The sequence below is a fragment of the Anas platyrhynchos genome, chromosome 2, assembly GCF_047663525.1.
Source record: "Anas platyrhynchos isolate ZD024472 breed Pekin duck chromosome 2, IASCAAS_PekinDuck_T2T, whole genome shotgun sequence".
Lineage (NCBI taxonomy): Eukaryota > Metazoa > Chordata > Aves > Anseriformes > Anatidae > Anas > Anas platyrhynchos.
In genome coordinates, this window is record NC_092588.1 from 69,785,686 (window position 1) to 69,800,245 (window position 14,560).

General features: G+C 38.9%; 1 protein-coding gene across 13 annotated transcripts in view; it reads right to left on the minus strand.

Moving 5' to 3' along the window:
* Positions 1-14,560, minus strand: part of FHOD3 (formin homology 2 domain containing 3) — a 382,905-nt gene that overhangs the window by 21,827 nt on the left and 346,518 nt on the right. For 10 of the 13 annotated variants that reach the window (XM_027451788.3, XM_027451784.3, XM_027451783.3 and 7 more), the window contains 4 exons: positions 10,975-11,165; positions 9,073-9,265; positions 3,725-3,748; positions 1,024-1,195 (listed from right to left, as the gene is read on the minus strand). In XM_027451788.3, coding sequence (XP_027307589.2) covers positions 1,024-1,195; positions 3,725-3,748; positions 9,073-9,265; positions 10,975-11,165 — 580 coding nt within the window. The remainder of the gene's footprint in view (positions 1-1,023; positions 1,196-3,724; positions 3,749-9,072; positions 9,266-10,974; positions 11,166-14,560) is intronic. The other 3 variants (XM_021276458.4, XM_021276457.4, XM_021276456.4) reach the window with 1 other exon arrangement.

Below are 14,560 nucleotides of genomic sequence, written 5' to 3' on the forward strand. Positions count from 1 at the left end.
GTATCAGTGCCATCAAAAAGAACCAAGTAAGTTTAAGATATCTAGATGTGAGGGAAAAGAAATATGAAAACAGAAAAGTAGCAACTTAAATGTTGGTGCATTCCCCTTTATTTCAAAACTATCTTCCAGGTAGCATTTGTATGGGAAGGGGTGAGGGGAAGACGACAGAAAATGAACTGGTGAGCCCAGTCTCACCAGTTGACTTAACAACAAGGAAGTGGTTTAGAGACTGCCCTTCTGAAGAGGTGTATCAGTGAATCATGCCTTGGACAAGAAGCAAAGATAGTTCATTGCCAAAAACGGCTGTACCAGTGAACCCTCCTTTTAGAGTATCAGGTGCTGGAAACAGCAGATTGGTTCAGGTTTTCATTTCCTCCATGTAAGCTTTCAGAAATTACCCATGCTGACATCGGAAACAGCAGAGCACTGTGGAGCTCAGAGAAGGAGGTATCTGTCGGGACAGCAAGGAGATGCAGGGCTGTCCACAGATTTTTTTTTATGTCCCCAGGCCCCACTTAATCAAGTAGCTTTACAGTTTAGCAGGGGAGATTTTAAAAGCTTCATTGTCTTTTCCTGTCCCTTTTCTCTCCCATGATTCCTAAAATGTTGCAAGGCCCTTTCTCTTCAGTTTGAATTGCTACCTTCTATTGCTTCTGTTGAAAATAAGGAGAAAACTACATCATGAATGCATTTTGAAAACATGAACCATGAATGCCCCACAACGAAAACAGGAATAAAAACTGCGGTGTGAGTGGGCAATCAAGTTGACAGGGGGAGAGGAAACAACTTGCGCCAGCTTGTGCTCCCAACACCCTCCAGCTGCAACCCACACCTTAAAACTTCAGGGCTATTATTCTGCGTCCCCATGCCCCAGCTCACCACCTCCAGCACGGAAATACCACCGGGGTCTTCTGACCCTTTCTGCTGTGAGGGCACTGCCAGGGGGCCACCATGTGTGCTCGGGTCACCCTGAGGCTGCCGTGCCACCAGGAAGGTGGCCAAGAAGAAGCTGCTGGCACTTACCCCGGCTGGCCCGGCTGCGAGTGCGAACCCCCAGTGCCGTGGTGCTCTCCCCGCCGACACAGGAGGTCTTCAGCACGGCCTTCATGTTCTCGTGCTCCGCAGCGTCCTCGGCGTACTGCAGGCCCTGGGGCTGGCCCTGGGAGGGGGGCGAGGTGCTGGAGAACTTGCCGGACTGCGGGAGGAAAGAGGATTTGTTGTTTTAACCAAGAAAGCCAGCGTTGACACTGCAAGTTGCAAGGGTGGAAGCCTAAATCCTTGTCCTTGCGGATGGGGTTGGGAGTACAGATAGTCCCCAAGGAGCGCAACAACGGTGGTTCCTCTCCCAGAGCACACACCACGAGCCAAAATACACCACAGCAGCAGCAGGGCATGGACAAAATCAGAGGAAAAATGGATGCACTAGCTCAAACTTTGTAATTTTGGTCCCCTCTCTGCGAGGACAAGGTACAAAGCAAAAGCTTGCTTTGAAACCTTTGACCCAGGCTGTGTGTCAGATGTGACATTGAGAGGGACGGCACGAGACCTGACACAAGTAAATTGTTTTTTTTTTTCCTGTAGCATCACCGTCCTGTGACACGGCAGGACTGGCAGGGTGGTCTGGGGACAAGACATTTCCCTCCTGCCTCTCTGCATTGCTCCACAGAGAGCTCTCACGCTGCTCTAAAATGCAGATACGTACAGTAAACTTAAAATATATCACCAGTAATGCTGAAAAAATCCCCAGTCCCAAAACACCCAGCCAAATTATTCCATGGCCAAAACACAAAAATTGCAGTCAGCAGTTAGAAGAACAAACAAAACCTTAGAGAGATTTTGGAATCTGCCCTCTGCTTCCCCGGCCCACCCGTGACTTCGCTGTCACCACAACAACGCGAACAACAGCGGCCGAGCTAACCGCACGCACGCAGCGCCCGGGAGCGACAGCTCTGTGTTGGTGGCTGAAAACAGCCCCCTGGAAAGGCAGCCAGGTAGATGACGGGAGAAATGGAGGCTTTCTAAGGAGGGCAGGGGTCTGCAGCGGTGTGCTGGATGTGGGAGGTGGGGGCTGCTCTCCTCCTCCGGCCTGCAGTATTGGTGCTCTCCCCACTGCTCTCATCTACAGAAGCACGACAGCACATCTGAAATACAGCCCCAGCTGCAGAAAGGACAGGCTCTCACCAGCAAACAGGCATCAACAGATAATAATACCCCTCAGTGTTTTCAGTCAGATCACTTATCAGAAACTCAAGTGTTTTTTTTTTCTTTCTTTTAATCTTTCTTATTCCCACAGATCCAGGAAAGATAAAGGGAGGCGTGCTGCACTCTGTTCCTCCTCTGCATACTAAACAACATTACTTATTAACTTGACGGTATCAAGCCAGTCAGCTACGGCGATGCAAACCTGCAGAGCCTCTCTTTCAGAGAACAGCAAATTGAAAGAAAAGGCTCAGGCCTACTTTCAGAGCTTTGATCAAGTCTCCCTGGGTTGTTAGACTGCAAACTGAAAATATTCCATCAAGAAATCAATGACAGGATGATTTTATGCTAACATGATAACTTTTCAGGGTAGGACAGCCAGCTGAGTAGCGAAACACTAATCCCTATAAGGCACTAAACTAAATATACCAGTGTGATACTGAGTTTTAATACTGAGAAGTTTGTTTTGTTTTTAAAATACTAGCTTGCAATATTTTGATGTGGAGTGTGCAAGTGCTAGAATATTACATGTGAAATTAAAAGACATAAAAACAAAACAAAACAAAAGAACCCCACCCAAAATTAGAGAGAAACTTCCATGAAAGTACATGCAGTTTTTGCACTAAGAATACTTATATTCAATGGGTTGTAAATGTAATGAGTATCACCTTAGAAAAAAAAAAACAACACAGGATAAAGTATTCACATAACTGTTAGTATTCACACATTAGTTAAACTTTGGCATAAAAAGTCTAATTTCTGTAATTTTCTTTCTGCAGCCTAAGCTACACAGCATAAACCATCACTAGGGAGAAGCTACATAGCCAGGAAGCTTAATTTCACTTCTTAGTTTTCAGGCACTGATGTAGATTAATGCCCAAGCCCAAACCTCTTGAGCAAATGTTGATAGTTCTTAAGTTATTTATTCACTCCCTTATTAAATTTCAATATCATCTTCAGGAGCAATTTATGATAGATGTATGAACTAGTCCATGGCTTACCTCTATGGTTCCTGAAGTATCTTGGTCACTTTTCATACAGCAAAGATAACCATTACAATTTGCTTTGCATCCCTATATCCTGATGCTTTTGAACACTTTATAAAATAGTTATAGTTGGACACACGGATTAATAATGACTATGAAATTATCATTGAAATCCTTAGCCCAATGAAACTGATGATCCCCATAACATTCAGATATTCAGATATTCACTGATATTTTGGGTAGTAGAGCTACTTTGCAGTTTAGCGAACAGACACTGAAGAAAATAAATGATGAAACTTAAAATTATTAAGGCCTCAGATCAAGATAGCCCTGTTCAAGAGAGCAGGTATGCATATGGTTAAAGCTGACTGCAAAAACACACTCTTAACGATAGAGCCAAAAAGCTATGAGAAAAATGTCATGGTTCATAGTTCCAGTTGAGCAGATGGAGTCGAGCAGTCCATACTATCTGAGTTAGGAATTAGATGTCACAGCACACAGGGGACATGGGAATGGCATGCTCTTTCAAAGAACCATACCTCGGCATCCTCTTCTTCATCAGTCTGCCACCGGAAACAGAGGACAGGGCAGAGAAGGACAAACAGCAAGATTTAGGAAGGACAGCATGGCCAAACCACAACAATAAGAGTAACCATGGTACTGTTTATGCAGTTACAGGAGGCCATAAAAACACAAAACATATAAGGAATTCATTCCTTAGACAATCAGCTGGCTAATGTCTTTTAATTAATGAGCCACTATCCTATTGTACACAGAACAGACTGTCACTGTCAGTAGGACAGGGTTTGAAATAGAATTTCCTGGTTTTTCTTAGAGAAATTATGAACTGAGATCATCCCTAAACCATCCCATTTCTCTCCCTTGAGTCATGCTGTGGCTTGCCCGCTTTTCACCTTGTGGAAATTGAGAGCACTAGGAAGGGCTCTCTCCTTTTGCCAGCTCTGTTCAGAACAGGGAGGTCCTTTCTCCCAGTGTAGAGGTCAGCTTCTTGGCAATTCATTTTCTCTACACTTAAGTGCTTGCTTTAATTCTTTCTTTTAAGCTGTTTTTAATCTTCAAGTTCCAATTTAGCAGAGTATTAAAATCAAGTGCTGAGCAGTCTCTGAATACGCACTAGAAGTTTTTCAGTAGCTGGAAATTACAGACATGCAAGTAACCTTTGTCATTTAGGGCTTTTACCCTCTGTGACAGCAGGCATGTAAAACTGCCTTGACGGTTACATTACATAAAATGTAATGGGCATATCAAAATATTACTGGATATGGAGTGTTTGTGAATTTGGGAGTTTACAGGGAAGTAGCAAAGTATTTAGAGCTGTGTTCCCAAGTGCCTGGGGAATTCTTTTTTGTTGTACAAAACCCCACATAGATGGTTCCCAGAGTGAAGCAGTTTCTCAAGTATCTGGGCTCCTTATTTCCATAATTTTCATTTAGACTGTTTATAAAGTGTAAACATACCCTAGAAATTTGATGCATCTTTTTATTTTTTATTTTTTTAAGTAGCATTCCATCAATTCTATTCCCCTGCCTTGTGTTACTAATATATATTTTCGACCTTATCTCCATCTCAACTGTGATTTCTGTCTGGGATTGATACATTCTGTTCCAGAAACATTCATCATTAAAAATGAAAGCCTGATTTACTTTGGCCCTTAGCTTAGTTTCAGCACAATCTCCATAAGAAGATTAGTTGTGAGAGTGCTGTGCAGCACATTAACATTACTTTTTAAGGATATGTTTTATTCAAAGGGTGAGATGTCTATTTTGCTTTGGACACAGTGGCACTGACAGTAAGACAAGCAGATATTTTGCAGAGGGACCTCAGCAGGTATTTCCCTTTGCATTATGAAAAGATCCATTTGCTTTTTCCACCCCCCGGGGGGTGGGGAGTCACACCGTAAAGCTATTCTTCTGAAGGCTGCCACTGTTTACTTTTTGGCATGAATAAGAAACAGAAAGGAGAAGAAAGGGAAGCAAGAACATGTTTGTATTCTAACCCATATGCAAACCTATCTAATAAATAAAAGGCAGAAAGAGAGCGATTTAAGCTTAAAAATATGCAAAGGCACTCAGGGAAAGGTACAAGAACAAAATACACACATTACAGACTGCACTCCAAACCAAAGTGTGTTTTCTTCTTTACAGGGAAAGTCTCAGTTCCTGGCCTTCCTGACCGTTTAGTCTACCTAAAAGTAATTTGCAGGGGACTTATCTTAAGGGCAATGTACTCCTCTGGCTCTCAGGGCATTACCATTTCTCTTCCCCCTGCTCTGGATGGAAGGGGCTCAAACCCAGAACCACTGTTGTTTGACACCCATAACTACTCAGGAGGAGTGGTTCAAGGTCCCCTTCATGTTTCCACATCTGGAGAGCCATCTGCCCCCAGTAAATCAGTAAATACAGAGAATAGGACCCAAAGTAGCAAAAAAATCAATCGAACTTTTTTTTCAGGGAGGGAATCTGCTCTCACCCAGCTGTGTACCTTCTGCCTTTCTTTCTTCATTTCATCATTGAAAATACGCTGAGAAATGTTAATAAATTAGGAAAACTTTAACAGATGTAATATTACCAAAAAGCACTGGAACAATATTCCTATACTAAATACCTCCTGTCAGCACAAGATGCTAATTTTAAGAAAAAAAGGCTGCTCCATTCTTCTGTCATCCAATACTGGACGTTGCAGGACAATTTGCAGAGCTTCTCTCTCTCTCCCTCCCATTTTTCCCTTAGGCTAGCATTCGTATATGGTGGATTTGCCATTTAAAAATATTATTTCTGTTACATAGTAATTTTGGAATTGAAACTCTCAAGTATCATAAAAAGCAGAGCTTCATAAATCTGTGAGACAGATGCTTATACTACCTACTATTATTAAAAATCATTAAAAAGCTCAGACTCATATCTATAATTGCATTTCTTCCCTCTTTTGCCTGCTTGTTATTTTTAGTGTGCCTGAAATAAGTGACTGCTATCACTGGCTAAAGCCAGATATAAAGTTACACAGACCAGGCAATCTTCCCTGTGAAACTGTGGCAACTTACTGTTCTTCTCTTTTTCCCCTCTGCTCCCTCTCTCTCCTGCAGACAACTTTCACCGAGATTTAAACTGACAGTGCCCAGTCCATTTCAGCTATTAAAGAACACATAAACATAAAGATCTGCGGTAAAAGGCTAAAATAAAAATGGAAATATTCCTCATCGTGCCTGTTTCTCAGCCCTATTCCCTACGAGTTGTTGCTGAAGCTGATGAAAGTTCTCCATGCGAGGAGCCAGCAGACTCTCTCCATGCAAAGAGCCAGCACCCCTCTGCCTTCCAAGTCTGCAGGGGGCCGAGGTATAGGCGAGATGTGCCTTCCTGTCGAGGACTGGGATGGTTCTGGCTCACTCCTTTCCTGTTTTTGTTAAAATCCCTCTTCTTCTGCCTGAAAACAACATACTATAAGGCGATGAAAAGGGGATCCCAAGGAAACGTTCAAAAGGGTAGTGAAATAGACATCAAATAGCCAATTAAATAAATAGCCTTCTAGGTCACCCAAAGCAGAAGTTAAGATTATGCATGACTATTCTTATTAGCACTACTTTCTACAACGAGTTTCTTTCCAATGCCAAGATCTAGAATTTCTTCCATCGGTGTTACAGTTCTACCTAGTTCAACATACTGTCAGTGTGCTACTGATATACCTTCCCTCTCCGATGCATTCAGATATAAGACAGTAAGAAAATCAGAAGCAGGCACAAAGCACAGCCAACACAATGCTACAATAAAACTCCCTTTTTTCACCGTTCTTCACACACAAATATCTTCCATCCTGCTGACTTGGAAGCTCACTTTGAGATAGATATTACTGCAGCTGTCAAAGGAAGCTGGGACAAACAGTCTGATGCAACTTTTTATTTCTGTTTTACCAGAAATACTGCAGAAGGTACTGCAATCAAACGAAACGTAAATGAGGCCATAACTACTGGGCTACAGATAAAGAGTTTTAGTTAATTCCTGAAATAACCATATGGCCACAGGAAGAACTCTCTTAAAGAACATCTTTATAAGGGGACTTTCAAAGAACGCTTTTTTTTTTTTCCCCTCCAAATGGATTTTTTTAAAAACCATTATATAATTATTAAATAGCAGTAGGCAAAAAATGCTCCCTTTCTGTGGACCTGAAAGATTTAGGTGGAATACCAGCTGTCAGATGGCATTTAATTCTTGTCAAATCTCAACACTGTTTTGAGCTGAACAAATGACATCTCCCAATAGTATTTGTTTCTGGGAGAGGCCTAACTACCTCTTTTCTTACATTTTCAGCAAACAACCATCATCCTGGCCTCACTCATTACTGACTACCTATCAACCCTCATCCTTTTCCTGTTTTAAAGGGTCCCTTCTCTGCTTCCTCAATCCAGGTTCCAAGCGTCAGATTTCCTTTTTCTCTCACATTTTCTGCAGGACTTAGAGAAGCTTCTCAGTCATACCACAACCAAATAAGACAGAAACACTATGTCATATACTAGGAAAACAGGAACTCCTTCATATCTTTGTATTGTTTAAACTAGTAAAAAGTATTCAAGCTACCTCAGGAAACAAAAAATTTAATTTACCAATCTCTCTGGTTAATGCTATCTTTTAGGTCCTCTAGAATACTGTAGAAAAACTGGGAAGCAATTGAATAAAATAATGTCAGTTCTTCAGTGGTAGTTTTGAAAATTTGCCTGACTATATTATATCCTTTGAGTAAAAACACAGCCCCTTCCTTTCCCAAGGAAGACCACAAGGAAAACGTTTTGAGATAATAGCACAGGTTTAACATTCACTGTAAATGAGGCAGATATCCAGATTTAAAGAGGGTATTGCCAGGAAAGATCTACAAATGACTTTGAGTCAATGAATTAATAACGATCTTAATTTATATCAATCTCAACACATACAAATTTTTCAACTTAAGTTTCAGGACTCATAAAAGTGAAATCAGCTTAGGACTTTTCATGCTATAAGTAGGGATAGCTTCATATGCAATGATATACTCTCATCTAATCGAGACTCCAGATTTGGATTTTGAGACAGATGGAAACTTTTATTAAGTACTGGCACTTCTTAGAACTTTATTTGGATTGAGTCGAACTACATCAACTTAAAAAAAAAAAAGATTAAAAAGTCAAGGGGATTTTAAAGCTTACTATGCTGAGAAAACTAATCTTATTTTAATTTATCAGTATGCAGGAATACTATCAGCAAAGTTTGAAGAGTAACACGTACTGTGAACATTAATGTGTCAGCTCTTTCAGAACCCCGAAGTATTTTGTTCCCATAAAATAGGCTGTTTTGTGCTTTAAAGATCAGAAGAAAACACCCATAAGTGTGAATATAAAGGTATCTACACACGTAATAATATGTAAAATACTAACACTAAAGAGTGTATATTAAAATATTCAAAGATAAAGGAAAAAAACAACTTTTTAAATTCACTTGTAACCACTTAAATGGTTACAATGGTTCATCATTCATGACGTGCACATGTCCTCAACTAGAATCCTAATTTTCCAGTATTAATCTTCCTTTTTATATTCTTGTCTTATTAGGTACACACAGATTCCAGTGACTACCAGAGATTCTCTGCATTGTCTGTGCAACAAAGAGATGGTCTTTCTGGATGCATAATCTTGCTTTGTTCTCATTCTATAAATTAGCATGAAGAAAAACATACCTATACTCAAGGACTTGCAAGTTTTGTCTTTTAGAAGAACAGAGGCCACTATTTACAGCAGAAGAACTCGTTAATAATAAAAATTAAGATTAACGACAATTCATATAAGACATCCAGTGAAAGACTGTTTTAAAAATTGGTGCTGTGGGACATATATTTTGCCACTTACATCTGTGATCATTTTCCCTCTGGTCTTGTTTCTTTCCCTGTGGTTAGCTCGTTTCTGTTTTTGCTGCAGGACTCGTTCCCTGGTGGTGCGGTACTCCAGAGCAAATTCACTAATAATTTTGCAGAACTTATTGATGTTGACTTCGCGTATTGCATAGGGAGGATGGCCCATAAATAACAAGAATGAGTGAAACCTGGAAAACAATGAGTTAATGAATGCAAAGGGGAAAAATCTTTATCGATCATTTATAGGAAAACAAAACAAAACATTTCACTGCATCCATTTATTACTTTATTAACTCCCATATTTTTTTTGTGCTACAAAATTTTCATGGATTTTTTGCGTAACATTGGCATGGTTTATAATTAAAAACATGAAAGCCTAGTCTATGATAACTTCATCCCAGTCCATTTTCCCAGGCTGATGCAGGAGATAAGACGCTTATGGAACTCTATCTACTTTATATGATTAATTTGGAATGTGAATGACCAATTTCATTTCAGTTATAGAAAAAAAATATTTATTAAGTTTCAATCCTATTTATTTGTATTAAGCAACTTCAAAGAGGCTGCTAGGATGTTGGGAAAAGTCTAGACAAGAAGAATGCAGATTTACAGGCTAGCAAACACAAGAAGAAAAGAATTTCTCGTTCACAAAAATGACCATAAAATTATATTATCTTCCAAGTAATTTATTTTGGGATACTCTCAATTCACAATTTTACTGCTTCTGTGGCATTCATAGCTTCTGCACTATTTGCAACTTTTACTATTGCTTCTATTTTGCATGATCAAAAATAGCACACTGAGTGTTTAAAAATGCATGTGAATCCCTTTTAACAGCATCCATATCCTTGATGATAAAAATTTTCCTAATCCTAGAAAGATGCATTTAAACAGAGACATTTTTGGATAAGTCTACAGAAGTTCTGCAGCACTTAACAGGAAAAAGTTAGTATTTTTCTTACTTATACAATGCATACGATAAACACTACAGTAAATTGGTGAATTCACTTCCCTTCTCCTGCAATTGGGATTTCTGCTTAATTATAGCATGAAAAAGAGGTCATTGCAAAAACGGAAGTACTGAATTAACTTCTCAGTTGTATATCAACAAATTTGGGGTCATTTGGAATGCAGATCCTAATTTTGACCAAAGTAATTTGGAAATTCTTCAGTAGTTGGAAAATCTCTCAACATTTCATTAATAAACTGAAGAAACATAGCTACATTAATCCGATGGCTTTCACATATGTGTATGTGAAAAAAAAAGTTTAGGTTTATACAGAATTATCATGAGTAAGTACATTTCAGAACACTGCAATTACGGCTAATTTCATTGGATAAAACTAAATCCAAGGGCAAGTCCTAAAGAAAGGAATCTTAAATCTGTCTCCTACTGTTTAGGCATAAAAGAAGTAGTCATAGATCTTGCAGACAGGGGTGGTGCTGCTTACAAAACTCACTGTACATGACCCCTTTCAGCTTCCACGTATGACAAATTTATCATCAGAACTTCAATATTTTGCCACGGCATATTCTTGTTAACCAGACAGCAAACCAATCCCTCTAAAAAGTATTCAGGGAAGGACAAAAAATATAGCAACTTAGTCACAAAGATGCTAGCTTTAAGGGGTTAGGAGTTCAAAGGCCCAATTATTGCAACATGAGAACAAATGATTGCCTGGATTATTAATTCTTTTTATAGGAAATACAGAAACTTCCTTGAGTAAGAATATTTCTTGAACAGGTGTGAATGAGAACATATGCACCATATACATCCTGGTAGACGTACTTGCTGGAATATGTACCTATACACACTTAAAAATATCGTGTTATGTCATAATTTATATTTTTAGCAAAGTACATATCATCAAGTACTGTCACCAGTTAAATTCTTTACCTGTTAATTATTCTTCTATGAACAATCTTCAGGATTATGATTCTTTCTGCACAGTCCTTCAGGAACTCAGACATCTTTTGCTTTAGAGTTGGCTTCATCTCATGCTTTGCTATAGCCTTAAGGTGATCCCATGACGCTTTGCACCTTCTTTCCATCTGACACAAGTTTTCCTGGAGTTGTTCAAAGTCAACCTTAAAAAGAGAAAATAATAGAAAATATAACACTTTACTCAAAATGCTATCACAGTATCTTTGGATATCTGAACAGTGCAACTCATGTGTAAGACAGGGTCACTCTAGTGGCAGAACAATATTAATTCACATTATTAATTACTGCTAAATAATTAAGAAATGCCCCTTTCTGTTTTACTTTGTCTATATCTTTCTGTTTATTTTGTCTTGGAGGCCTAGGACCTGAAGAAAGGACAATAAAATACTGTGATGTGCTTTTTCCCTTGCTAAAATCTTCATAGCTACATCAAGCAATTGCATGACCCAATTATTTCTGTTGAGGCAACAAAAACTTTCTCTCACTTTTCCTTAATCCTTTTCTCTACTACTCATAGCTTTTTATTCCATGCTTGCTGCTCACTGTAGTATCCAGCCAACACTTTGCCAATTTAGGAAGCACTTGGATATATTCCCTAGCTGTGCACTGACTTGTTAATAGATGATCTACTTCTGATCACAAAATTCATGGGCCAGGATTTAAATCTCTACTCAAAGGAAGTGTTATTTAGTGATTTCAGTACTAACTTTCATCCCTTGATATACATTATGAATTTTCTAACAAGATTATATGATGGTTTTGAAAATCCGTCAATGCAGTTAAAATAAATTATTGCATCCTACAGTAATGTTGATCAGGACAGAGGCCAACACGTTCCACTGAAGGTGAAAGAGAGGTTCTCCTTTACTCATCAACCAAAAAAGGTTTTCAAATCATAGTAGTCTAGAGAAGGCATTTAGGATATGTTACTAGCAACTGGACGAAGTGCTTTAAAAACCCTTCCACAGCACATAAGTATATGAACACAAAAAAAACCACATGAAAAATAAAACTGCCCAGTGTGTTCTAAAACTCCAAGAAAGGAAAAATTTATTTTATAATACCACTTCACAGTTCAGATGAACTCAAGCAATAAAACACAGATTTAGCCGTCAGATTCCAAACACAGTAGTTTGCGATGTTATGATCCAGTACTCCAGTTAATTCCTTAATGCTAAATGAAAATCAGTGACAGAGACAGGTTTTAGTTCACTCCAGCATGAGTGACTGTGCTTGAAAGGAGGTGAATTTTCCTATCTGTGCTAAAAGCTATTAATGGCTGCAAAAGAAATGAGCCTTGGATACCAACTATTACAATTCTGCAGAGGTTTGGGGTAAAGTCTTTTCAGCTGAGATCAATATCCAATGGAAGTAAGTCTCAACATGATTTTTCTTCTTTTTATTTGAAGTCCAAAATTCCTGATATTGGTTCCAACCTCCGTTGGTTATACATCACAGAATGAAGTTTTCAGCTGTATGCAGTACCCAGTGTTGAGACCTACTCTAAGTATAGCCATGAGAAGTGCATTATGATTACAAACCTCCTGGTATTGATTGTATTTGGTCTTGCCATGATTTATAAAGTGGTGACTTTTTCCTCTTCATAAGGAAATAAAAACATCCTTTGATCCATTCTGCTATTCAAAAAAGCCCTGGAGGTAGAGCAGCTGTGGGGTTTTTGTTTTCTTTAGCATATCAACGCATATGCTTTTGAAAATAAAAAATAAAAAAAGTCCCTTCCAGGTCAGTATTTTCATTGTTGATGATAAACACATTGCTGCTCTCCATAGATGGTATATCTAAAGCACACACGAGAAAAGCAGCTTTAGAGTACTACCTGCATGACATCTCAAATGCCATTTTTCTCTCTTCACTGTGAATCCAAATGTGGCAGGGACAATGAATAAACTTTTAGTTTATTCTGAGCAGCATCAATCCGATCAGTATGTGACCAACAAACCTCTCTATTTTATGCACATTTCTATCATAAAACAGCAGGTACTCGTATCAGTGGAAAATACAAATCCTTTTGCAAAGCAATACTTTAGCCTCATCTTAATGGACCATGAAAGATTAGCACAGTGGTCCAAACCTAGATCAGTAACTGTAAACAACTTTTTAAAAGCAATCACAGTGTTCAGCAATATCATTGTAATCTTCTTTTTCTTGTCAATTTAACTATTATTGTTGTTCTGTTTGGGGTGTCTTCTAACAATGGAAGGATTACAAATACAAATACCTTATAATAGCAAGAAATGATCTCAGGGACATGTAGTTTGCGGTTTGATTTGTTTTTTGTTCGTTCTTTCTTGAAGGGAAAGGTGCACTAATTCTTGCCTGCAGCTGTGACTAAGAAGGAATTTAGGTGAGCTTCGCACCACATTGCAGCTCCAGGTGACCTCAGAACAGGAGGCAGTCAGACAAGAACTGTTATGGTATTATTTTATGAGTATACTCCACTGAATAAAAGGAAACAGTAATCTGAAATGGCCTTTACAGCTTGCTCCTTAGACAGCAGCATATGATGTTGTGCCCAGCCCCCAGGATTTTGAGGAAGGTGGAAACATCTTCTTCTTCCTCCACAACTCACTACACACATATGGAAAAGATACGAAGCTTGCTGGTCTTACTTACTATTATCTTCTGCTAAAACTTCAAAAATAAATCTCATTTTTATCTCAGGAGAAAGAAACAGAGGTCTTAGGCTGCTATGCAAAATAAAAATGACTCTCCTTTCAGACACCGGATGTTTTTTTGATTTATAAATTTAGAAAAAAACAACTTTCTAAATGCTTGTAGGATATAGCTGATATGTTCCTCCTTTCTCCTGATGGGCTCCTCTCCATTTACAATTGTGAGAGAACAGGTTGTGAGGGAACAGGTTGTTTTCCTTTAGAATTTCTTCATCTGGTATGCGCTCTGCACACATTTCCAGCTAAATCTCTTCTATTCTCTGGGCTAAGCTTGCTGCTACTGAGAGTACAGAACTCTACTAAAATCACCAGTGCTACATCTGATTAAAGTATTCCTCTATTAATATTCAGCCCTTGTATAGGGTCAAAAACTTTACACCTGGATCAAAGAAAAAACAAACAATATACCGATACCTTCCCAGTAACAAATGTTGCCTTAAATTCACAATAAAATGGCAACTATTTTATCATGGGTACTAGAAAGATGCACATAATCATAGACAAAATCTTTCTTTCTTCAAAGTTCAAGATAGTTTCTACAGTGGACCACAGCTGAGCTTGAGCTGTTTATAACTTAGGGTCAAACCATTCACTCTCACATTATTACAGGGATGAGTTCTGGCAGGGAACATGAAATCTTCCTCTTTTCCTGAGCTGGTTCAGTGCCAGAGGAAATTCTGAGAATTGCTCCTTGCAAATACACTGTCATCTGAGTGCAGCGACCTTCTGTGGCATACATTCGAGTCTGTCTATTCCAGTATTTCCACACTGGCTTGCTTCACTGGATGTCACAAGAATTATCCCAAGACCAACATCAGCGCAACCTGCGCCCTGTTGGTCACATT